General features: G+C 39.1%; 1 protein-coding gene across 1 annotated transcript in view; it reads left to right on the top strand.

The window, feature by feature from the left end:
• LOC139719867 (alpha-aminoadipic semialdehyde synthase, mitochondrial-like) overlaps positions 1-17,574 on the top strand; it is a 36,173-nt gene extending 18,599 nt beyond the window's left edge. The window contains exons 10-21 of the mRNA XM_071631251.1: positions 84-157; positions 1,155-1,273; positions 2,296-2,425; positions 3,318-3,428; positions 4,450-4,558; positions 5,346-5,422; positions 12,580-12,814; positions 13,618-13,713; positions 15,267-15,388; positions 15,840-15,928; positions 16,693-16,869; positions 17,459-17,574. Of these exons, the coding sequence (XP_071487352.1) occupies positions 84-157; positions 1,155-1,273; positions 2,296-2,425; positions 3,318-3,428; positions 4,450-4,558; positions 5,346-5,422; positions 12,580-12,814; positions 13,618-13,713; positions 15,267-15,388; positions 15,840-15,928; positions 16,693-16,869; positions 17,459-17,574 (1,455 nt within the window). The remainder of the gene's footprint in view (positions 1-83; positions 158-1,154; positions 1,274-2,295; positions 2,426-3,317; positions 3,429-4,449; positions 4,559-5,345; positions 5,423-12,579; positions 12,815-13,617; positions 13,714-15,266; positions 15,389-15,839; positions 15,929-16,692; positions 16,870-17,458) is intronic.
• The last annotated feature ends 8,886 nt before the right edge of the window (positions 17,575-26,460 follow it).

Here is a 26,460-nt window from a genome sequence, read left to right as displayed (position 1 = left end):
GTCTTGACAACTTTGATTTCTATGTGTGTTTGTTGTTGTTTTCTCCTTTTTTTACATCATTTCCATTTTTTCTTGTATAAAAGGCAATAATCTGCTCCAATGGAAAACTGACAGATAATTACAAATACATCCAAGACCTACGTGACAAAATTGATCCGTAAGTAGACATACCGTTTACAAACTCTAAAAAAGTTGAAGCCATTCATGAAAAACACAGCAAACTAACAAACATCACAGCGTTCATGATACCATAAATTTTGATTCAGATGTAAGTTTTTGAAGCAGTAATTGAAAATGTGTAAAGTTAAACTTGCAAGTTACTGCAAAAGTTTCATTGTGAATTCAGTTGTCTCACGGAAAGCACCATATAACTTGTTTGTAGAAATAGGACCAAAGTAAAATATGTGGGGACATCCAATTTTTGTACTTCCCCCCCCCCATAGCGCTTAGAGGCATTTCATTTGATAATGCGCTATATAAATGTTGTGAATTATTGTTATTATTATTATTGAGTAGTGTAGCTCCTCAATAAACTCTGTCTCCTTCCAACACTTAGACCATGAAATAATCACAAGAGTGAGCAAATCAAAGGTGACCTCCTTTGTCAGATAGGCATATATTGACATAATTGCACATTTTTACCTATAAGCATAAACATCGGCACAGTGGTAGAACATCATGTTCTATACATTTTAGAGATAGGAGCCACCTAAAAAGGTCAAAGGTCAGCCTTGGCAGCCATTTTTACATTTTTAAAAGTGGCCACCACAGCTGACCATAAAATGTTTCTAATGGTCCGGTGTACAACTTAGCAAGTTTCACATTTGTAGACCTGTAAAACTGCACTATTCACCTCAAATATTGCTGTTAATTTCCTATGCAGGACAAATTTTTCTCATTTGAAAAGTAAAAGAGCACTTTTAAAGTAAGAGAGCACTGTGCGCGCACACAAACACATACACACAGATGTAGGACCATGCAAAGTGTTTTGTTATGCTGATGACCTGTTGTTTAGGGGTGTATTACTTTCAATTTTTGTGCTGATAATTGTTGTAATTATTTATGCTGCATGTACTCGTAAGTATGTATGTATATATATCGGTATGCATGTGATCTTCTTGTATCTAATGCTTCTGGCTGAAATTCTTTTGTAGGAGAATACCTGTTGACATGGCAACAGCAGAGAAGAAGGTTTTGATCCTTGGCTCAGGAATGATGGTCCCACCAGTCGTGGACTATCTCACCAGAGACAAGACTGTCGCCTGCACTATCGGTGAGTTCTGATACATTCCTCACTTCGAGTTAGTGTTCTCTGCATTGTTGTGTATATATTATACATATACGTGTAGGTTTTTTATTTGTCCAGGAAGTCAGTAAGTTAGATGATTCATTCAATCTGGTCTAATAGTCTTGCGTGAGAACCGCGGAAAGAGTAGATTCATGTCTCAGACCAAGTGCTTCTTCATCTCCACCCAACAGGTTGGTAGTCAATGTTATTTGCGTGGAGGGGCACGATTTTTACCTCTCATTTTGAAGACGCTGGGGTATTTATTTTTTTCCTATAATCAGTTTAAATGCTGGTTTTTCTCTCAATCACCCTCTCTTTCTGAGAGATGGGTCCTTGGTCTTGTGTGGTGACAAGTTACCTCTTCTTAAGTTCCTTTGATCTGGAGAATAAAGTCCACATATGGTAGCTGTCTCTGCAACAACTTCCACGGACTCTCCTCTGTAGATAGCATACTTCATCATTGTCATTAACAATAGATTGTAACTTGGGATGATGACAATGCCTTTTTCACATTTTCTCAAGACCTTGGGGAAGGTACCGGCATATCATCACTGACAGTGAACCATATTGCTCCTAGTCACAGACAAGGACAATATGATTCTTTGCTGGTCCGATTACATATCACGTCTGGAGAATACAGCTAGTCAGTCATCTGTCGTGTATGTATCAGTGGTTTATGTGTGAAAACACTCTTCTCAGAAGGGAACAGCTAACTCTCTAATTAGGTATCTTGAAAGCTCAGTCTGAAACCACGTGTTGTATGTGTGTCGTCATGCACTTAAAACCTAAATAGCTGCAAAATACAATATCAAGAAACATGAGCACTGACACAAGGAACATTGATCTTGAAATGGCCTGAATTGGACTGAAATTTAAATTCAAAATAAAATGTGTCAGGGGATATGATTTAGAGGACACATATCATGCATGCATGCCCCCAAGACAGAAACAAGCCATTGTAAAGGGATTAAGGGCAGGTAAGAATGACTGGATTTGTCTCATTGCAGCATCGGACATGAAGGAGGTAGCAGAGGGCCTGGCCAGTCGCTATCCCAACACTGCGGCCATGTACCTCAACGTGGACAGACACCAGGAAATGCTGGACAAGTGCGTCAAGGAACATGATGTTGTCATCAGGTAAATATGGGATCATGGAGAGGGTGCAGATGAGCACACTAACATCTGTGTATCTACAGTATCAGGATATGTAACGTTAAACCTATCCTCAATTACTTTGATACCGAGTTGAGATTACAAATGCTACTGCCTACTTACCACATACTTTGAAATACCACCAAACTTGAATAGAAACTGTACTGTACGAGCTGAAATTTTCGCGTACAGATATTTTTAGCGAATTGCTACATGGAGGACATTTTCCATGTTGTTAATTTCGCGGTTGCGAGGGTCTAACTGAACTTAGTTATTCGCGCGTTGTTATTTTCGCAGTTGAAAGGCGATTCGCGAAATTCGCGAAAATAAAACCACCACAAAAATTTCAGCTTGTACAGTATCTGAGAGCATCATTAGTTTCCTTTACTGAGTGAGTCCTAACCAAGAATTCTGGCAGAAGCTTTACTTGAAATGATTGCAGCAGGATAAACTTCCTGATAGAAAACACTTTTATCTTGCTTTCATCATTCTTCATAGGAATCCATATAGGATGAGTCTCAAAAGCTGTGTCGATGCTCTGTTTCAAAAAGTCATATTGCTTAGTGGTGTAATGATAAATGACATTGAACTTAATGGTTATAGCATGTGGCACCCGATGATTATAACACGTGACAAAATTAAAGATTACATTTGAGCATTCATTTCATTAATTTTCACTGCTTTGTCACATCACTTTTGTTTTTATTGTTGGTCAACCACTGCTCTACAACTAAAGCTTTTGTAAATGTGTAAAATCTGTAATGCATTTTTCATTCAGATGGCTTATTTTGCAAGTGATGCCATATTGTTGAGTTAAGTTGTAATTCAGTTATTGCCTCTTGTCATGTGTAACCATGTATCTTTATTGTGACTGCAGTCTCCTGCCCATGCACCTCCACCAAAACGTTGCCCAGCTGTGCATACAGCACAAAAAGAACATGGTCACCACAAGCTACACGGCGCCCTCACTCAGAGCGCTGCAGCAGAGGTGAGCAAACTTCAGAAGGGAGTAATTTTTCCCCTTCAAATGGAAAGTTGTGCTTTCAAAATGTTATAAGCATTCTGATACCAAGGCATAGCCCTCCGTAAAAGCACAGAAATTATATTTCAGGTATTTTGAGTTGTGTGTGATATCAGTTGTGACTGTAAGACCAAATAATCTGCAATGGAGCCTGGAGATATTTGTCTTATTGCTGTCAATACAAATGCTTTGCTAGTCTAATGTATTGTGTGAAATAGACTTCATCAGTTTGTCTTTGAGGGAATGGTATTCTATGAAAATATGAGTGGATATAGAAAACTAGAAGAAAGGAAAAAATAAGAATGCTTATGACATAATATATGTTAAAGCCAGATTCCATATTATGAGGAGGACTAGAATATATTAACTCTCAGTAAATCAATCTTGCACAGAGGCTTGCCATGATACTTTGAAGTATTCAGCATTTTTATCTCCTTCCTTGGGAAAATGACTGGAGAGTTACTGTAAAACCAAAGCATTCGCGGCATGACATTTTCATGAATGGCCGACCATGAAAAAATTGTATAGTATACTGTATGTACTGGTGATACAGAGATTTGTGGAACACACGCTGCTGGCCAGTGTAAAACACATAACAAAATTAAATGCACACACCTAAACATGCATAATTCAAAAAAGCAGCAGCAACAACAAGAACAACAAGAACAACAAGAACAAGAACAAGAAGAACAAGAACAAGAACAAGAACAACAACAAGAACAAGAACAACAACAACAACAACAAAAATGAAAAACAAAACATAACAAATGCACATGTACAGGCATTCAAGGCATCGTGTAGACAAATTTTTTTGTGCATTTATCTTACTTTCGCGAATCTTGGCTCCCTTGCGAAATTCGCAAAAGTTTCATGCAAGTGTATGGACACAGAAAACCAATGAACTGCATTTGGTCAGTATTGTCCAGACTGTCCAGTGTTAGCAGAGATGACACTGTTAAGTCTTGCCTACCATTACCCTGTACTGCAGTGCCGAGGATGCTGGAGTGACCCTTCTAACAGAGTGTGGGCTTGACCCCGGCATTGACCACATGCTGGCCATGGAATGCTTCGAGAATGTCAAACAGCGAGGGGGAAAGGTGAGAGGTCGCCAGTTATTTTTTCTCACCTACTTTTCCTATGAACAAAAACTCCCTTACTGTAGAATTTTATTGTGGCAGGTAGTCAAATGAACGTTGGCTCACTAAGAAGGGGTTTGATGGAGCTAACTGAATATGAAAGCACCTGCATCCTAGCTCTGATACACTCTGATACACTCTGATATCAAAATGAATATGTGGCTGTCTTGCATTAACCAGAGAGATTAAAGATTAACATCTGGATAATGCATGTCACCGGAAATGGTGTTTCATTTCATTTTCACTGTCTTGAGAGATATGCAGGTATGATACAAGGCATGCTGTACAATATCCATGCTGAAGCATAATAAAAACAAAACACCCCAAACCAAGAAACAGACACACACACACACACACACACACACACACACACACACACACACACAAAGCAACTTATTTTCCAACATGAATAGATTGTTGATCATCATATTTTTTGTTTGTTTGTTTTTGTTTGTTGTTGTTTTTGTCAAATCTGTTATGATTATCCATTATGGAAGGTACAAAATAGTACCAGGAAAAGCATATTGCACAAGCTATGCATTCATATCTTTCAGACCAGGGGTGGTGCAGTCTGATGTTTGGTTTTAAAACTTGTGCCAGCTTCATTTCACTGTGATGTTGAAAGTGTGAAGATTTGTTGCAGTGAACCAAAAGAGATAATAGTTTGTCACCAGAGGTGATATATGTGCTAGAGATTAGAGAAAACATAGATAACATCTCTCCCTTCCTTCTTTTCTTTTCCTGAAAGGTGACACTGTTTGAGTCGTGGTGTGGAGGTTTGCCAGCCCCAGAATTCTCTGCTAATCCCCTCAAGTACAAATTCAGGTGAGAGCAGTCAGCATTTCTGCCTTAAACTACAAAGTCATTGCACTGCGATCACAGATTATGGCTGTTTTATAGTGGAGGAGAATGCATGGATATGGGTGGACTTCGAAGGGGGGGGGGGGGGGAGAGGTCATGTACAGGTATTGCATTCACTAGTGTTTCAGGGCAATTATCTCCAGGCTAAATACTGGTTGGTGATAAGGTAAAGATTAGGGTTAGGGTTAGGCTTAGGGTATAGAGTTTGGGTTAGGGTTAGGATTAGGTTCAGGATTTGGGTTAGGGTTAGGATTAGGTTCAGGATTAGGGTTAGGGTCAGGGGAAGGGTCCGGGGTAATTGCCCAGGGGGTAATTGCCCAGGGGGTAATTGCCCTAGACCCATTCAGGGTACCCTATCTGTGGCAGAGTAGGCCATCTTATTATGTCCTCGTTGATTATGAAAAAGTTACCCATGATTTGCTGTGTTCTACTGAATAAGCAAGAGGGCTGCCACACAATGTTGGTTTCCATGTTACACAGTGTAAGTTGACACAAGCCTGTCTCTTCGTGCAGAAATGCATTGATAGCATGGCAGTATTTCCATTCTATTTTAGCGTAGTGCAAAATTCCCAAAATTTCCACACTTTGAAGTACAGTTAAACTCGCATAAGTCGATCTTCTCGGGACTGAGCAAAACACATCGACTTAGGCGAGTTTCGACTTGTGCGTAAGTCGAAAAAAATCGACTTAACAACAGTCACACCACACGTACATTATGTATAAATGTACATGTATGTTGTCTACTCTGGAGCCGAAAGCTGGAGAAGTGTGCCGCAGCACGGGTCGCCCGGCAGGGCCGCGGCTAACTTTGCATGGACAGTGCATTAGCATTGGCACAGGTCCGATTACTTTACACCCTTGTTAAACCTTGGGGAAGTGAATATGAACGATATTTGAGCAGTGATTGATTCCAGTTTACCATACCGTGGCTTGAAATGCGTGTAGAGGTGTACTTCTGATTTACCCGTGCCCGGAACTTTCCCCCTACTTTCCGCTTTGAAAACTCAGCAGCTTCACCCATCCACTGCACAGCGCAGACTGCAAACATACACAGACTATACACAGCCCAGTCGCTGTACGTACGTAGCGCTAGCGCGACAGGGCTGTACCCTGCGGACCTCCAAACACGAAGAGAGTTCAACAATCGCATGCGATCGCTTTGAATTTTGATACTTTAGATCATTTTTTTTTTTGTCACCTGTCTGGTCGGGCTAGTTCTTATGTAAACAAAAACTGGCATCTCGTGATTTTGACAGTGATTTATTGCACAATAAAATCTTATTCGACTTAGGCACAGCGAATTTAATGGTTTTTCCATGAAAGTGTTCTTGGAATTTCATTGACTTAGGCGAGTATTCGACTTACAAAATTCGACTTGTGAGTGAATTATTACACGTAAGTCAATGGGGAAAAATCGGGACTTTTTAAAATCATCGACTTGCGCGATTATTCGACATATGCGATGTCGACTTAGGCGAGTTTAACTGTATGTAAGATTCACATCACTGTTCTGCATGATAATCCACTTATATATTGCTTGAAGTACTAATTGCAATTTACAATTTCATCTGAAACTGAAAAAAGAAGAAGAATACTCTGCAAAAGAGAAAGGAAGAAAGAAGAATATCCAATGATTTGCAGTTAAGTTATAAGTTGACATGTCACCATACACTCAACTTATGGCTGTAGGTTCTCAGGTTCTCATAGGTTCTCATGGCCACAGTAGTAGGCTGCTCTTAATGGTTACCATTATAGCAACACTAGGATATGCGATAATGAAATAGTCTCAAAAGACAATTGCAAACAGTTTCTGCTCTCTCATTAACATTTATCACGTCACAATTTACTTGTCCAAGATTTCTTCTTTACAGATCAAAATTGGACCCCATGTCAGAAAACGACAGGTATAATTTCTTTTTTTTTTTTTTCCTAATTATTTCCCAGCAATCCTGAACACAGCAGCAGGCCTCAAATGCTTAATTGTCCCCGCCAAACGAGTTCGAGCAGGGGACTATGAAACGGGCTCCGTACGTGTGTGTGTCCGTCTGTGCGTCCGTGTGTGATCAAAATCTTCAATTTGCTACTTCTCTGTCATTTATGAGCCAATTTTGATTCTGTTTGCTTTATATGATAGCACTACATGGGAGCTTTGAAACTTCTACACAGAATTTCAGTCGTGACCTTTGACCTTGACCTTTGACCTATATTGTACATTTTGCTACAAAATGCTACTCCTTCGCCATTTCTAACCCGATTTCGATTCCGTTTGCTTTATGTGATGGCACTAGGTGAGGGCTTCAAAACTTGTACACAGAATTTTGACCTTTGACTTCTTTGACTTTTGACCTTGATTTTTGACCTGTATTGTACATTTTGCTACAAAATGCTACTCCTTCGCCATTTCTAACCCGATTTCGATTCCGTTTGCTTTATGTAATGGCACTAGGTGAGGGCTTCAAAACTTCTACACAGAATTTTGACCTTTGACTTCTTTGACCTTTGACCTTGATTTTTGACCTATATTGTACATTTTGCTACAAAATGCTACTCCTTTGCCATTTCTAACCCGATTTCGATTCCGTTTGCTTTATGTGATGGCACTAGGTGAGGGCTTCAAAATTTCTACACAGAATTTTGACCTTTGACTTCTTTGACCTTTGACCTTGATTTTTGACCTATATTGTACATTTTGCTACAAAATGCTACTCCTTCGCCATTTCTAACTCGATTTCGATTCCGTTTGCTTTATGTGATGGCACTAGGTGAGGGCTTCAAAACTTCTACACAGAATTTTGACCTTTGACTTCTTTGACCTTGATTTTTGACCTATATTGTACATTTTGCTACAAAATGCTACTCCTTTGCCATTTCTAACCCGATTTTGATTCCGTTTGCTTTATGTGATGGCACTAGGTGAGGGCTTCAAAACTTCTACACAGAATTTTGACCTTTGACTTCTTGACCTTTGACCTTGATCTTTTTACCTATATTGTACATTTTGCCATCAAATGCTACTTCCGGCGGGGACATATATTACGCACCGCGTAATTTCTACTTTTCCTTGTCATTATTTGGAGAATAGCCATACATTGGTACTATTTGTGGGATGGATACAACAATATCAAATGAAACACACAAGTGTGATATGCTCACTGCTTCCGGAGATGCTGCGGCAAGGTACACAATGGTGGCATCAATGTAAACACTGCATGGCTCAGCCACTGGATGGTGCTCCCACTACATAATCGAGGCTTGACCAGTGGCAGTGTCCACATCTCATGCTTTCACGAAGGCCCTACTTATCATCCGCCTCCTTGCCGTCTGGGTGTTGGCGTATTGCTCTTTTTTGCAGAAAGCATACCTGCGCAGAATTTTAGATCACTCTGCCTTTGGATTTGGTGATGAGAGTTGCAGTTTTTTTTTGTGAAAATCTATTTGTAGTGATATGTTTCTGTTTGTTATGAAGATCCAGAAAAGCGTTAGGAAAGCACATGCCCGCCTACTGTTATGTCATAATGGTGTTCAAAAACATATTATGTAACGCCCCCCCCCCCCCAAAAAAAAAAAGAAATATAATTTTTTCCATACCTCATTACCTAGCTTTGATAATGCCTGACAGCAGAATCTTTGTCAGTAACTCAAACAGAGCATGATGTCCTTTAAGGTTTTGTTGTATTTGTCTACTTAAATAACAACGTTGCAGAATCCAGTGTTGTATATGGGGAGGTGTATCAATTGTACAACCAGTAATTCAAAACAAATTTTAAAGATGCTTCATCCAAGTGATGATGGCTGCTGCCTCTCAGTGGCTTGACCAATTGTCATTCGGCTGCTTTGAAGTCTGCAGCTTTAACTCCAACATAAAAATATTGATTGGCAGTTGAGGCAATTATCGCAGAATGTTCCATGAGGGGCCATTCTGTAATATTCCAAAGTGCAATCATCTCCTCTCAATAGTACCTAGCCTAGTTGAGACCCAATACGGAGTGTACTCTTCATTGGTCTGAACCCATACCCAGCCAGATACAGGGTATCCCACAAATTTGTCTTCTTTAAATTGCTACATAACTTTCTCATGTTTCCTATTTTGTTTGCCAATAAGGAGCAATCATTTTGACAGCTGTCTGTTAATGTGAGAGTTTGTCTGTCTGTTTCATGTGGAAAAAAAGAGCTGGTCTCTCCAGGTGTATGTGTGCGTGTGTGTGTCCCGGCCTGATTTCGGTTAAGCTCCCACTGGGGTATGCTGGCAATGGCACAAAGTGATGCAGCCTTGGAGATACTGTGAAAGACAGTACATGTGTCCTACAGGGCTTTCATTGTATCCCCTGAACAGAGTTTGGAGGATACTATGGATTTGGCCTCGTTGCGCCCCGCGTCCGCTGCAGAGATTTTTTTTTTTTTTTTTTTTGTGAGAGCTCTACTGGCTGTTGTTCTTCTTAGAACATCTTCAAATTTTTCAAAAAGGTGCATTATGGTGAAATGAAGGTGCCTATTGTTTTTGGTGGTGGCGCCCTCGCTTGTTCCGTCTTCATACATGGAAAGGTAAATTTAACAGGGTCTGCTTGTGTGTGCGACACTGGCTTTGTTTCTTGACCGATTTTTTTCAAATATGGTATGTAAATGTATCATGGTCAAATCTATACAGCATACCTATTGATAATGCCGCCCTCGCTGTTTACCATTTACAGGGTCAAAGGTCACCCTGATCATGTCAAAATTTGTAAAAGTGCTTATTTATGCAATAACTTGATTGTTACTCAACTGATTTTATTCAGACTTGCGAAGGAGGTGCATGGGTGGTCATTCTACATGAAGGACACAACAGTTTGTGGTGACGGCGCCCTCAGTGTTCCAACTTGGAGGCTATGTCACATTTCTTCTATATGCTCTATAAGCCACATTTCTTGTCGGATGTTATTCAAACTTGCTATGGAGGTTTGTGGGGGATTATTCTAGGTAACAAAAATTTCCATTGACAGCGCCGTCATTGTTCCGACTTTTAAGGATGCTATGTCATATTTCTTGTATGTGCTATACTACATGTAACCTCATTTCTCATGGGATTTTATTCAGACTTGCTAAGGATCGGTGAATGGATGGTCATTCTACATGTACATGTAGGACACAACAGTTTGTGGTGCTGCCCTCAGTGCTCTAACTTGGATGCCAGTCACATTTCTTGTGCATGCTCTATCAGCCACATTTCTTGTCGGATTTTATTCAAACTTGCTATTGAGGTTTATGGGGAGTTATTCTAGGTAACAAAAGTTTTCATTGCCAGCGCTCTCATTGTTCAAACTTTTATAGGATGACATGTCGTATTCCTTGTATGTGCTGTATACCAGCCTAATTTCTCGTCGGAATTTATTGTATCATGCGACAGTTGCCATATTATACAACATTCTGGCCTAAAAACTAATCCAGATGGGGTATGGGAGACGGATTTGAGGGACACATGTGCTTGAACGGGTCTCCTGTGCGAGTGCTCTAGTATTTCTATTTACTTTTCATTCATACTTCCACTATGAATTTGCAAAAGTCTCTTTCACTTGACTGATATGCAGTGCAGTACAGATGGCATGTTGACTGTTCAAGTACTATTCTATTTCTATTCATTCACCGGGCTATCAATTAATAGTCCCCCTGTCCGGGCAACATAACAGGTTTATGTCATCAGACATCTTGGCCATTAGGTGACACATGTAACTAACCCCTATACAGAGATGTCAACCATTACTTCTTCTTTTCTTTTCTTTTTCGCATCATTTTGTACTGTTATTTTACTTCTTTTTTTCTTGTCAGTCAGCTCAGGTGAACTATTGGGATCATTCATAATCGGGCGTCTGTCGTATATCGTCCCTTGTGCATGTGTTTTGCGTCAACTTTTTACATTTTTCAGCTTCTTGAAAACCCCATAACAGATTTCTCCTAACTTGGCAGGTAGCATACCTAGGTGGCAAAGCTAAGGAATCTTTGAAAATCTTCTTCTCAAGAACCAGAAGTGGTAGAGCTAATGTTAATGCTATGATTCTAGTTTGTTCATGGTGGATCCAGAGGTGTCCCTTTGGGCCCTGTGTAATACTGAGTCCAAAATTGTGGCCTACATTTTCATCTTTTTCTTGAAAACTTTTGGTTAAAATGTTAAAATGTAACCAAACTTGGCAGGTATTACCACGAGAGTGATAGAATACATTAACAAAAACAAAGACAAAAAAAAAAAAATGACACCATTCCCCATTTGGGGCCCAGAGGCACAATGTCCCCCCCCCCCCCCAAAAAAAAAAAAAAAAAAAAAAAAAAAAGAGAAGAAAGAGTCAGTATGGTATTTGGGCTTATTTGCCTATGTAGTTCTGATCAGGTCTTTTGTGCATTCAAGAATTATTGCCCCTTTCATGGAGAAACAGAGAAGAACAAAACAAATAAATCAAGGTTGCTAGAAGCTGATTTGGCAAATGGCCTTTAGTCATTTAAAAGTGAGTGGTCGATATTTGATTGGCATCACAATTAGTGCACTCTATAGCTGAATTATGAAGGATGTGGATGGGAGCTTTAACAATATTGATGATGTTTTTTTCTGTGACTCTCTTCATTCTAAATCTGTGAGAGTGTGGTATATCACTTACAATATTCTGTTTTGTCTTGTACAAGTGTGCAATTTTAGGTTCTGTAGCAATTATCATGAGTATTATCCATGAATGTTTTCATTCTCCTCTTCTAGTGTGGACATCTGCTCTGTTAGATTGTCTTCCAGGATTTTACTGTGGTAATTGTGCAGATTTTCCCTCTCTCTCTCTCTCTCTTTAGATTGCAGAACAACACCTCTCCATGAAGAAGTATTCATTTTCTGTTTATATTGCCTCGTATTACATGTGCTGCACACAGTACAGTGTTGCACAACAACTGAAAATGTAAAGTAATAAATGATGAAATATCAATAAAAAAGTCTACATCACGACATCAATATTTCAATTACTTGCAAATTACCAAGTAGATGTCGCTGTGCTATTTTTGTGTCAGATGACAGATAGGAGGATACTAATAGTCATATCAACCCTGAAATTCGTATTAATGTTCATATTTGTTCGCCATCTGCCACACCCCCTCCTGCCCTTCTTTTCCAGTTGGAGTCCGGCCACCGCCCTTCTGTCGCTAGGGCGCGATGCCAAGTACCTGAAGGACCACAGTGAGATCTACCTACCTCCCGGGATGCACATGCACTCCTCCAACGTCACATCCCTCAACTTCCTGCCCGGCTTCAACCTGGAGGGGTACTGCAACCGAGATGCCATGCAGTACGTCTTCCTCTATGGTATCCCCACGGCTGGCAACATCATCAGGGGCACCATCCGGTACAAGGTGAGTCAAGGGTCTGGTTCCCTGGTCTTCTGCCTGCCGCCCTCAGGCCACCGGAGGCAGGCATCAATTTTTTAAGATGTCATTTAGTCATTGCTTGTGGTTTTCATTTTTTTTTTTTTTTTGGAGGGGGTGGGGATCATTTTTGTAGTTTTATTTATGTGGTGAACCATGTAGGAAGTCCTGAAAAAAAAAAACAGTAGAGAGAAGAAATGGGGAAAGTGCAAAGAAAATTGAAAAGGAGGGGGAGTACAGTCTTCTTGTTTTGAAGTGATGTGATGGGAAGGTGGAATGGTCATGTATCAGGTGAAACATATTGAGTGCTACATGTACATGTGTATGTTATCGTCACAACATTTACCAAACACAAAAAGGTTTATGTGATATCATGCTATGATATGGTTATATTATTTTTATCAAACACAAAAAGGTGTAAAATGATGTGAGTGTTTCGAGATTTTATCTATCGTACTGCACTCTGTAAATGAGAGTGAGGGGTGATGTATCTGCATAGCCAATGATTCTTATGTAATTGATGATCAGTCGCCAACTGTAAGTATTTGAATGGTCAACAGACGCACACGAGAAGGGAGAAACAAAAATTAGTGGAAAAGTGGATATGCACATATCATGTCGAGAGAGAAATTTACACATAGACTCATGTATACATGCCCACTCACACTCACATACCAACACAAACATGTAGAAAAGACCTAGAATAGAGTTCATGCCCTTTGAACACATCATGCTTATGCAGTGGTTTTCCCAAGTATTTCCCAAATGCTAACAATGATTCTTTCCTGCAGGGTTACTGCAATATTGCCACAGCTCTACGAAAGATCGGACTGGCTGACGAGAACCCCCACCCAGCCCTGGATGAAGATGCACCGGAGATCACATGGGTGAGACAACGGCCAAATTTGACTCTCTTGAATAGTGACAATACTGTTTTACTGCAGACATCACTTGAAATGACTCATTTTACGTGTGGACTACTCAAGAATATGAAAAGGAATGCATGACTAGAATAGAAATATTCATATCAAACAGTGAACAAAGTGAGTTTTAGGAGGACATGTAAAAAAAAAAAAAAAATTGATCTATGATTATGAGAAATATTTAGAGGGTGATTTTACTGATAGACTTTAATACCCTGCAAGACAAGATGATAAGTTGTGGGATACTACAAAGGGAACATGAAAATGCACAAAGGAGAGTGGAATAAAATAGAAAGTCACATAGAGAAATGTCTCTCATGTATTGATACATTTCATAGCTAGTGGTAATAATGACAATTTTTCATCTTGTGATTAAAACTTTATTTCAGTGATGATTTCCTCCATTACCCTGATGTTTTGAGATTATACATTTCTATCATATGTTCAGGGCTTACATGTAGACATTTATTGCTTTATGCCAAATGATCTTTAGTTCCTTTGTAGACTCTGGGCATTATTATACCCCCGCCAAACGAAGTTTGAAGGGGGTATATAGGAATCAGCGGACGGTCGGTCGGGCGGTCGGTCGGGCGGTCGGTCCGTTGCAAATCTTGCGTCGCGAACTACTTCCTCAGTTTTCAACCGATTCCCATAAAACTTGGCACAGATGTGTGCCTTGGGTTGTAGATGTGCAAGACGTATTTTTTGACAGTACCCAAAAGTACGTTGCCATGGTAACGGCATATTATGGGCAAAAATGGGTACAAATCTTGCGTCGCGAACTCCTCCCACAGTTTTTGATCAATTTTTATGAAATTAGGTACAGATGTTCATCTGAATATGTTAATGTGCAAGACACATATTTCCGCAGTGGCAAAAAGTGCGTTGCCATGGTAACGGCATGTTATTGGTAAAATATAGGGCAAAATGCTTCATGGCAAAACTGCTTCATCAGTGTTCTTCCAATTCTCATGGAATTCATATTGAATGTTTGTCTTAGGATATAGGTCAGCATGACACATTTCTTGACAGTGACAAAAAGTATGTTGCCATGGTAACAGCTCACATATTATGAGCCAAAATGATGGAAAATTTTGTGTTGCAAACTACTTCCTCAGTTTTTGCCCAATTTCCATGAAACTTGGTACAGATGTGTGCCTTTGGTTGTAGATGTGCAAGACGCATTTTTCGACAGTACCCGAAAGTACGTTGCCATGGTAACGGCATATTAATGGCAAAAGATCAAGGAAAGATCTTGCGGATTTAACTACTTCCTCAGTTTTTTGACCAAAGCTTATGAAATGTTGTTTTGACCAAAGCTTGTGAAATGTTGTTTGGCGGGGGTATAACCAGTCGCTGTAGCGACATTTCTAGTTTGTGTAGACAAAAAGTGTATGCCCAAAATGGTAATCACTTGTGACATAAGTAAACGATGTGTGACAAGAAATGGTGCAGTCTAGCCATCACCAGTCTCGGATACAATGCTATGGTTTTGTTTTATATTTGTCCGCCTGTAGAGGGAGCTAGTCTGTGTCACCATGGGAGAGAGCATGGGTAAGGAATTCACTGAGGAGGAAGCGGAGAACATGGTCTTTGAGAAGGTTGGCAAGGACATGCAGCGGCTCAATGCCATCAAAGAGTAAGTTTGTGATTTTTACCTCCACCAAGGGAGGAGGTTATGTTTTCATCAGTGCTTTTTTTTTATAGATTGTCTGTATGCAAAATAACTCAAACAATTGTAAATGGATTTGAATGAAACTTTCAGGAAAAGTTGATAATAACACCAACAACAGATGATTAGATTTTGGTAGTGAACCAGGAATTTTAATGGATTTTTGAAGGATTTTTCTAATCTTTTGGCAGAGAGGGTCAATGAACTTGGGAGTTCAAGCTGAGCGTATTTAGGTAGGAGTCTATTGGAAATGTGTGTTATAGCAAAATCAGCTCAACCTCGCAGGTTAAGCTGTCATGCTGTGGAATGTGTAACTTTGACATCAATGACACCAAGGCTCTCTTCATACAGACATCGATAAATCTTGTGAATGAATATTCAGTGTGTAATGCTGTTTTGTTGGTTTGTCTTCCTATAGGTTGGGACTGATGTCTGATCAGGTTGTTGAGAAGTGTCGGTCTCCCTTGCTTACCCTCTCCCATCACCTGAGTCAAAGGTTATCCTATGGTAAGCCCCTCTTCTACCCCATTTCAATCATATGTTTCTATATGTTTACTTAATAAGTTCCAGAATTCAAATGTACACTTATGTGTCAAGCCGTTTCATGAGTCATATCATATGTAGTAGAAAATGGCCAGTTTAGCTGTGTTCTGTGCTGTCAAATATTTTGTGGCTATGTGTATGTGTGCTTGTTTGCATAGGCGTGTGTTTATGCCATTGCTGTATTTTGGCAATGGAGATTAGTGCACTGACATAAGTTGTGATAGTGTTTCATGTTTTAAATCTTGAGGGATAGTTCATTCTTAGTAGCATTACAGTTAGTATGTTGTGGGGCCATTGCAGTTGCTGTCTACTTCTTGTGTGCATTATATTTCATGTCTGCCAATTTTCAGTAAGTGTAAGTGTAATGCAAGGTTGATTCATGGCACCAATGGACTAGAACATAATTTTCTATCCTCACAAAATACAGTCATCCCATCTGAAATATTCCTTTCCCATAACTTTTGCTCACCATGTATCAGAACTCATTCCACAGAGAATACCAACAGCCTCCCCTTTTTTCAGGACTTGGTGTATTAGAGTATTTAGAGTACTTGTAGTATTATTAGAGTCCTTGTAGTATCATTCACACATGGTGTATTAGAAAACAGAACACAAACAATCAAAACATCTGCCGTCTACAAACTCACCATGCAGAAGAACAAATCTCTGAATAGCACAAATTTTTTTAGTGCCATACCTGACAGTACATAACTTTTTAACATTCCCAGGGGAGGGAGAGCGTGACCTGGTCATCATGCGCAACGTGGTCGGAGTGGAATGGCCAGACGGCAGCAAGACCCAGGAGGAGATTGGCTTGACCGTCTACGGAGAACCGTACGGCCTCTCAGCCATGGCCAGAACAGTAGGCTACCCAGCGGCCATCGGTACCAAGATGATACTGGACGGTAAGAGAGCTCTCGACTTTAGCCCTCATCAGCTTTAATTCACTGATTTGCAGCGATGTCTCCCAACTTTTTGGTCAAGGAATAGGAATTGCATATTCCAATCCCTGTAGAATTGAATTATGATGACTTTTACACAAGGACTGTAGTACTGCTCTGCCCAAGTGAGATAATGACTTACTTGAGCCATCTTAGACAGTTTGGCAGGGTTTGGAGGAGTGCATGGACACACAAAGGATCAAGGGACTATAAAAACTTATCATCACTGGAAGATCAAAGTTAGAGTTTAAAACACAAACATACATGTTGTTGTATGGGATTGGAGTTGATAACAAGAGACAATGTACATTTAGATTCGGATCAGTTGTAGTGTTACATAAGACAGTACATATTTTTGTCTTGGGGCAACCCGCCATTTCCTGCAGGACAGTGACATTAAAGAATATACCTTGGTATTCTTATATTCTTGCCTTTGAGCACAGCTAGAAATGTGGCCTTTGTATGATAAAAACCTCATTTCATGCTCTCTCCCTCTATCTTTTTCTTCCTCCCCTCCCCCCCCCCCTCCTGAAATGATGATTGACACGTGAAGGCGAGATCCAGCAGAAAGGCGTAGTCCTACCGCTGTCAAAGGACCTCTACAAACCCATCCTGAGTCGTCTCATGGCGGAGGACATCCGGGCGTCCACTCGCACCATCAACCTCTAAGTGTGTTTCCCCCCGACAATCCCGAGGTCAGCTGGTAGGGATCCTCTCTTGCACGTATGTTGCAATCTGCAGCAGCAGTGACACAACAATGTGGCGGCAGTGGTAGTTTGCGATGCGAGATGACAAAGGAGCTGCGGAGAGCAGGAAGATGACTTAATCATGCAAGGGGGAATTGGAGTAAGGAGAAACATCAGTGGGTGGAGCTCCATGGAGCTTGCCTGTGTCAATCTACGTGTACATCATCCACGTGTGCTCTCGGCTGTAGACCGCACAGCACATCAGGAGCAAAATGAGCTGCTATCAAAAATATGCACAACTTCAGCCAGTTAAGGATGAGTAAGATTTTGTAATGGACATGCTGCCCATCTCACACAGATGTGTATCTCTGCTTTGCAAATGGGAGCTGCATTTTAAAGAACACTATCATCAAGTTTTTTGTTTGTTTGTTTTTATCTTATTCTCCTTGACTCATATCTAAGATTTTCAATTGTGTGTGTATGTGTGTGTGTTTCATTGTGTGTATCATATAGTGCCAAACACTCTAAATTTGGGATTGGTATTGATCCTTTGACAGGATTACATGCAATAGTTTTAATTTTAACTCTAGTTATTTCATGTATAACATATGCAATATAACAGCAAAGATCACAAGGAACAGTCATATTAACTTCCTTGCTTTTTTGTTTGTCTCCATGTTGCTGGGGGAAATGTACATGTCTTTATAGCTCAGTCTTTTCCCTTTCATGTTGTCTGACAGGGTTGGAACGATTCTCAAACGACAAAAATAAAAACAAACTAGAAATGTCGCTATGGCGACTGATGCCTCCGCCATAATGCATGATTCTCCCAATAGGCGTATAGTACAATGTCTTCACAATGTGTGATCCATGACAGTTTCACATAACTGGCAAAATATTGAAATGACAGGTTTGTCAGAAATGCATTGAACTGGATTTGATTTGATTTTCTAAGAGTGCAGGTACACATATTTGGGGAATTGAGAATTTTTACTTGAATTCTGACAGACCTTTTTATAAGTTTATGCATTGAGTAATTTCCAAGGTATGAAGAAAGAGTGTAATGACGGTACAAAATGGATTTTTTTGGGGTTTTTTTTTTTTTTTTTTTGGGGGGGGGCATTGAAACCTGGCCTTTGACCCTCAACCTTTGACCTTTGACCTTCCGGCTGGAAATTTCCAAGAGAATCTCCATTGGGTAATGCACGTAATAAGTTTTGAAACTAATAATGCAAGCATTGCATATACTAGTATATGAGGGAAATAGTAAAATTTTGAGGAGTTGACCTTGACCTTTGACCCCTGACTATTGACCCATGACCCCTCAATTCCCTAGATAATCCCTCCCAGTCAGTTCGTGCGTATGTACCAAGTTCCACGAAGATACAGTGAACCATTTGCGAGAAAAGTGATATTGCAACATTTTCACCTAACCTTTGACCTTTTGACCTTTGACCTTATGACATGAAACTCTCTCTGGAGAATCTTTACGCAGTAGTACATGTCCACACCAAGTTTCAAGAAAATACCTTTGGGCATTGCATAGATATGGGGGAAATTGCAACATTTGTAGTATTTGACCTTGACCTTTCGACCTTTGACCTCTTGCCAATGTCACTAAAATCATATCAACTAATTGTCCCATCATACATCATCCTTGGACCAAGTTTGGTGAAAGCTGCTTCATCCAGTTTTGAGTTATCACGTAAACAGATAAATTTTAGGATTTGACCTTGATCTTTGACCTTTGACCTCTGTCCGATTTCAATGAAAAACTAATCAAGTAATTGTCCCATCATACCTCATCCTCCAACAAAGTTTGGTGAAATTTACTCCATCCAGTCTTGAGTTATCGCGTAAACGGATACAATTTCATAATTTGACCTTGACCTTTGACCTTTGACCTTTAGCCGATTTCACCTAAAATCTAATCAAGTAATTGCCCCATCATACTTCATACTTGGACCAAGTTTGGTAAAATTCCAGTAAATATTACTCAAGTTATCGCGTAAACGAAAGCGGACAGACGGACGTACGGACGTACAGACGTACGGACGTACGTACGGACGTACGGACGTACGGACGTACGGACGGACGGACAACCCGAAAACATAATGCCTCCGGCACCACTTCGTGGCGGAGGCATAAAAAGCCTTTGTTTTCAGGAGGCTGCCAACTCCTTGTGCCATTTTTAGTTATTAACATATAGACTCGGTTTGGAACTGAATTGCTCTAGTCTACTACAGTACATCTTACATGTAGGCTTGGTTTTGAGCAGACTGGATGTCTTCGTAACATTGTTCACCATTGCAGACAAATCACATTTCCATACCCTGAGTGATGCCCTATCATAAGGGAGAGAATGGACGCTTCCACTGTGCCAGATGCATAATGAAGTCGCCCAAATATTATTCAAGATATGTTCCTTTCGAAGAGTCATAGACAGTGATAATCCTCTAAAGGGGTCTTCACTCATATACAAGGTATAAACTGAGTTTGCAAAGGTAAGGAGTTGTCTTATGTATTACAGAATTCAGAACATAATATTGTTTTCTTTCATCATTGCCGTCATATTGACTTTTCTGACCTGAAGAACTGTAAATCATCCAAATGTGTGGAAATGTAACAAACAATTTGACATATCATTGTCAATTCTTCAAACAGTTCAGCTGAGCTGAGCATAGTTTGATGTCATGATTGACACAGCCCAAGAAAGAATAAGGAGAAATGTTACAGCAGATCATGAGTAAAAAGACTTTCTCATTGTACAGCCATGGAAGTATATAGGCAGTGATTAGATGTTCTCGTATGTGTATTGACCAAACAAGAGTGCTATAGTTTAAGGCTTAAGCATGCTTTGCTTTCTTTTTTTTTCTTTTTTTCTTTTTTTTTTTTGCAGTGTTTGATTGACATCTTTTCAATAGTGTAATGAGTTTTGAGTGCTGAAGTACCATAATATTCTGACTGGAAATGTGAAAAAGATGTGTTCTTCTATAGACAAAGTTCAGAGTAGAATTGTCCAATTTTATGATCACAACATTTATATTGTATGTACACTGTGTAGGTGCACTTAAGTTTAGTAGTGTAGAAACATTGCCCATTCAGGAGGCAGCATCTACATGTGTATTTCCAAATCAGCCCTTATTACTCCTGTTTCCTCACTCACTGCACCCATTTGTATTTGCCATTAAGTTATGGAGTAGTGTATTCCCCCTCTTATATGCCGCATGAATTATTTAATGTGCTTATGTTCTCTGTCAACAAAGATCATGTGTGGAAAACAGAAGTGGAATGAAACATAGACCATGCTGGCGGTGGAGGATGCTTGGTGTAGATTTTAACCTAGTTTACATTCAGTCAAAGTGTAGCTTTGCAAGTTGTGTATTCTATAGCACGCATTTATTCGTAGTCCATGCAATATTGTTCACTGTGCCTCTGCATTGTCCCCATCATGTGTGTGAACTCATCCTCTATTTAAATATCACAAAGGTCTTTTTCCAAAGATGATGTTGCTCTTTTTACCATGGACAGCTGAATTATTTTATTGTATTTATTGTACCTTCATTCACTCAATTCAAAATCTTTTGTATTAAAGAGGCTTGCAATCTTCATCTTCAAAAAATCTGGCCAGTTGCTCTGAATGATATACTTGATCTTAAATTCAATTCCGTAAAGCTCTGTTTTATGAAAACATTGTTTAGTTTTGTTAAAGGGGGTTTAAAACTCAATTAGCACATTATTTCATGACAAAAAGCATGCTTTTACAATATCTTTTGGGCTAGCTTCCCTCAACTATCCTTGAACTTTGAAGCATTTTCTAAAGTCTTTCCTTTTTTCTTTTTTGTTGTTGGTTTTTGTTTGTTTGTTTGTTTGTTTTTTGTTTGTTTTTTTTTTTTGGGGGGGGGGGTGGGGTGGGGTTACTGCTGAAGCTGTACTTTCCCCTCCCTTTGGTTAAAACTTTGTGTAATGTGTAAATGAAGCATGTTCTATATATTTATTATATACATGTCTGTGGTTTCTTTGCATCATTCTCATCACCTTGTGTTTGGAAGGAGCATCTCAACTCTACAGGAGATTGCTTCTGCCATATTGAACATTTCACATGTCTGCTCACAGCTGTTGGAAAAGGAGGAAGAATTGGAATCACAATAGCATGTAATTAGAGGGTTCCTGTCATGCACATGTGTGTAGCAGACACGGTATCTCATGGCTTAAAGGATGGAAAGTAACAGGGTAATACAGAGTAGACCCTTGTATGTCACCTTGTAAAAGATAGAGACTGGTTAGCTTTTTTTTTTCCTTTCCTCTTTTTTTTTTTTTTTTTTTGTCTCTGTGTGATCATAGGCTGAAATTGGACATGTACAACATAGCTGAAATGTAAATATGGAACTAGTACACGTACATTCTCTATTGTTAGCAGTTTTGATGCTCACAAGAGTTCTGAAATTTGACTGCTGTATCTAAATTTCTGTCAGAAAGGTTGTTGCTTCACAAGTCTGCATGGGTGAAGATGGAGGAAAACCTATTGCCTGACCACAAATTGTAATGGTCAATTTTTTTTTTTATTTATCTATTTTTCTTTACAGTTATCTGGAGGTCACAATTATTATGCCATAAAAATGGAAAAAAAAGTGTACTCTAACAGCGGCAAGCTGTGCACAGTTGCCTGTACAAAACTTTTGTCTGAAGGTCATATATCATTGAGTTATTTCATGGAAGAAAAGAAAATGAAAATTCTCACTATAGTTGTGTATTCAGGGGGATGCAAGTCTGTGCAAGAAGCAGTTAAGAATTTGAGGGGGTTGGTGCAATATAGTGCTAACCCACACTTCTGTCAAAATTGAGTAACATGCATTTTCATAATCCCTATCTTTCACTCTAACCTCCATGAAAATATATATGAATCCAAACAATAAGATGGTAAAAAATGCATGCATTCATGTTTTATTAATGTACAATGTATGGACTTTCCAAACATTAAACAGCGATTATCTCAAAATGACTATTGTGTGGGTTAGCACCATATTGCACCGACCCCCTCAATTGCGCGCTTGATAGAAAGCAATTGTGCCATATTATAATACTCACTGTAGTATACTTCTATATTTATTTGCCCAAGGGCTTTAATGCTCATTTTACACGTATGACAGCACCTTGTATCATAAATTCTTTGGCATTGCACTGCATATAGAGTGCACTATTGTTTAACCGAAGAATAAAGAGATCATCTGTTCTGGGCTTGTAGTTCATGAAGATATAGGGTACCTCTCTGAATATTTATGTTTTTGTTTTTGGATTTTTTTTAAAACTATGCAGTGGTACAGAAATTACAGAATTGTTGCAATTACAGCTACATTGTAGAAACATACAATGTATTGTTTACACATAATTGAGACTTTGGGTCATAGTTTGTTGATCAGAACTCGTAATGTATTACTACATGTGAAAAGTGGCATTATGCTATTTTACAATATGCAAAGTCATGACAATGATGTCTATGGACCGTATATGCAGTAACCAGGAAGTATAGATTCATGTAAGTGTGTGCACATCGTTACCAGGGAACCTTTAAACTCTACAAAAATGTTGATTTGTCCAGCAAAACAGAGAAAGGGACTAAACATGAATAGGCATCACAAATGAAGTGTTTGATCCCTTAAGCACCATTTCTAAACATTTTAAGGTAGGTCTGTGATCAGATAGAGAAAAATAGAACCTTTCCAGTGATACCTGACTTCGTTAATAACAGGGAATATTCTTAAAATTATAATTCAAAATAAACCGTACATTCTTGTTATTTTCTTTGGTTTTAATTGCAAATATCTCAAAATCAACAATAATGGAATTAAGTCCTTTTGCGGTTAAACACGTCAAATAACCTACAGGCCGCTATGATGACTACCTCTGTACATAGGTGGTGAAGATAACAGGTACTTCAAGTGTCTAAGCGCTTCTGTCATTTCTACATTTAACCATAGCCTGACGATGTAATCATGTGTGATACCTGCGACTGTACGGCTACTGATAATCATAATTTTATTGAATGTGTGTATGTGTGAGTGTGCCTGAATGGCAACTGTGTATTGATGCTGTCCAGTGAGATCCCTGGATTAAGTATGTTAACAATGGAAATGCGAAAATTCTCTATCATGTACAATTGTACTTCACTTTCTGCATGTGCACAAGTTTTGTTGTACAAATGAAAAATGCATACTGAGGAATTCAGTACAAATATATGTTTACATGATTTTACATGATTTCTAACTCCAGTGAATTTTAGTGATGATGATTTAGGGAGATAGAGCACTAATCTGTCAGTGGCCAGATCTGAGATGTAATATTTTGGGACTTTTATGGGGCAACTATGAAAGAATAACAGCATAACTCTTTTTAAGAAACTTTGAGTGTTTTTGTGTATTTCCTTGTGTGAATGGAACATTACATACATTTACAACAACATATATTATTTCATCTTCACAAACATGCAAATCATCACTACCTTACCTTATGCTGAAGATATTACAATCTCAGAGCATACCCAATCACAGTAATCCATAGATACTCTGGGCAAGATTAAACAGCATGCATCTTATTGGGGATATACTACTGCTAGCCCATGATTGATCTTCACATAATGTTCTACCTACCCACAATGAAATGGGAGGGCACTTCCAGAATAAAAGTTGTGTACTATGATTGAAATTATTTCATGCTTTTCACCTAAAACTAGAAATATCGCTGTGGCGACTGGTATGCCTCCGCCATAATGCATGGTTCTCCAAATAGGTCTATAGCACAATGTCTTGACAATGTGTGATGACAGTTTCACATAACTGGCAAAATATCAAAATGACAGGTTTGTCACAAATGCATTGAGTGTTCACTTTCCTTGAACTAGGCTTATTTGTATGAATGGCTATACTGTCTAAAAGTGCAGGTATTTGGGGATTTGAGGATTTGTACCCAACTTTTGACCCTTGACAAGTTTAAAGAAAAGTGAAATTTAGCACTTTCACTTGACCTTTAACCTTTTGGCAAGAAACTTCCAAGAGAATCTGTATTGGATAAGCCATGCATACACTTAGTTTCAAGAAAAAAATCCTGCAGGCATTGTATGGATAAGAGAGAAATACAGTCAAACTCGGATACCTCGACGTCGGATAAGCCGAATATCACTTACCTCGGGGGCAAAATGAAAGTCCCGATTGTTCCTATGGAGTTTCCGTGTATTAAAATTCGCGTAGCTCGAAAAAGATAACTCGAACTTCGGTTACCTCGAAGGGAAATCTAATGTCCCGATCTTAATTAACTTATTGTTTTTCCCAGCATGTTGCTCGAATCGAAATTGCAAACATCACTCAGCATCTCCGATTAAGCGCGCGTGGACAGCGAAGACATAACACAAATGTTTTCACACTCGATTGTAAATATTCTGAGACCAGAACAATCGCGTGCCCAATTAAGAAATACCCGATACACAGCTGACAAGAAAAATCCCCAACACCTACTAACACACGTACATGGTATGCACATAGCACCAGTGCCAATGGAGTACTTACGATAGCACTACGCGCTGCCCCATCATCTGCTTTTCTTTAACCACTGTGTTCTGATTTTTGATCGAGATAGTCATACCGTGCGCGTAGATTTCTCAACCGTCGTGGCGCACCTGCTTACGTTGACAGTTATAGGTACCCTATCTTTGCCATTAATCACGCTCCACTGTCAAAACATCAATCTCCTGCGTAGTGCCTTTTTTTTACTTTTTTTGGCCTTTTCACGAAGTTTGTTTCATCTATTCAGGGAGGTGATTTATTCTTCCCCGAGAACGCAAGCACTGAAACTTTTTTTTTTCCATCAATGCGATAATGAAAATCTGGAAGTTTAGGCCGATCACAATGAAGAATAAAATAGACAGGGCTCCGCACTAACTTTTATCGGGCCACCAATATCACTGATTTTTTTGGTCGACAGTAAAATCTGGTGACACGAAAAAAAAATCAGGAAAAACATTAAAAACATTAAACTACTAAACATAGATTAATTAATATCAAGCATTATTGAAGTGATACAGATGCCCATGTCTAAAACAAATGAATAGAAAATTCAATCATCTTACTCTGTGTTTTAAGATTTGGCAAATAGGCGTAGAGATTATTATAAAAGTTGATGCCTATATATTTAGGAGGTCAAAACTTACGTTTGAAATGAGAAAATGGGAGCATTTGCTGACATTTGTTAGAATTCGACATTTGCTTTAGCCTTGTAAAAAGCCGAAAGTTACCGTTATTCATTTTTAAATGTAAAAGCAAACAAGCAACATTCATTTTAGAATCTTACGGAGCTGAATGCTATCCTAATCCATTTCCAAACGTGAAAGCAAACATCCGCTATTTGTTTTAGCATCTAACTGAGCGGATTAATACCATTAATCATTTCCAAATGTTAAAGCAACAATCTGTTATTTATTTTTGCATCGTACGGAGCAGAATACTACCGTTATTCATTTCAAACATCCGACATTTATTCTATCATCGACCGGAGCCGAATGTTACTGCTGTCCACTTCCGAAAGTGAAATGAATCATCTGACAATTATTTTATCATCGCACGAAGCCGAATGTTACTGTGTTTCATTTTTGAACGTCAAGGCAGACATCAGACATTTCGGACCATCAAATGTATAGCTGAATGTTACTGATATTTATTTCGAAATGTACCATAGCAAATATCCAATATTTTTTTATCATCGTATGGGGCAGAATGTTACTGCTATTCACTTCCAAACATGCCAAACGTAAAAGCAATCATTCGACATGTATTTTAGCATCTTCCGGAGCTGAATGTTATTGACATTTACTTTCGAACGT

Source organism: Diadema antillarum, unplaced genomic scaffold (genome assembly GCF_040938485.1).
Source record: "Diadema antillarum isolate AM-2024a unplaced genomic scaffold, OU_Dant_1.0 scf00000116, whole genome shotgun sequence".
Taxonomy (NCBI): Eukaryota; Metazoa; Echinodermata; class Echinoidea; order Diadematoida; family Diadematidae; genus Diadema; species Diadema antillarum.
Note: the sequence above shows the minus strand (reverse complement) of the source record. Positions and strands in the feature narration are given on the sequence as shown.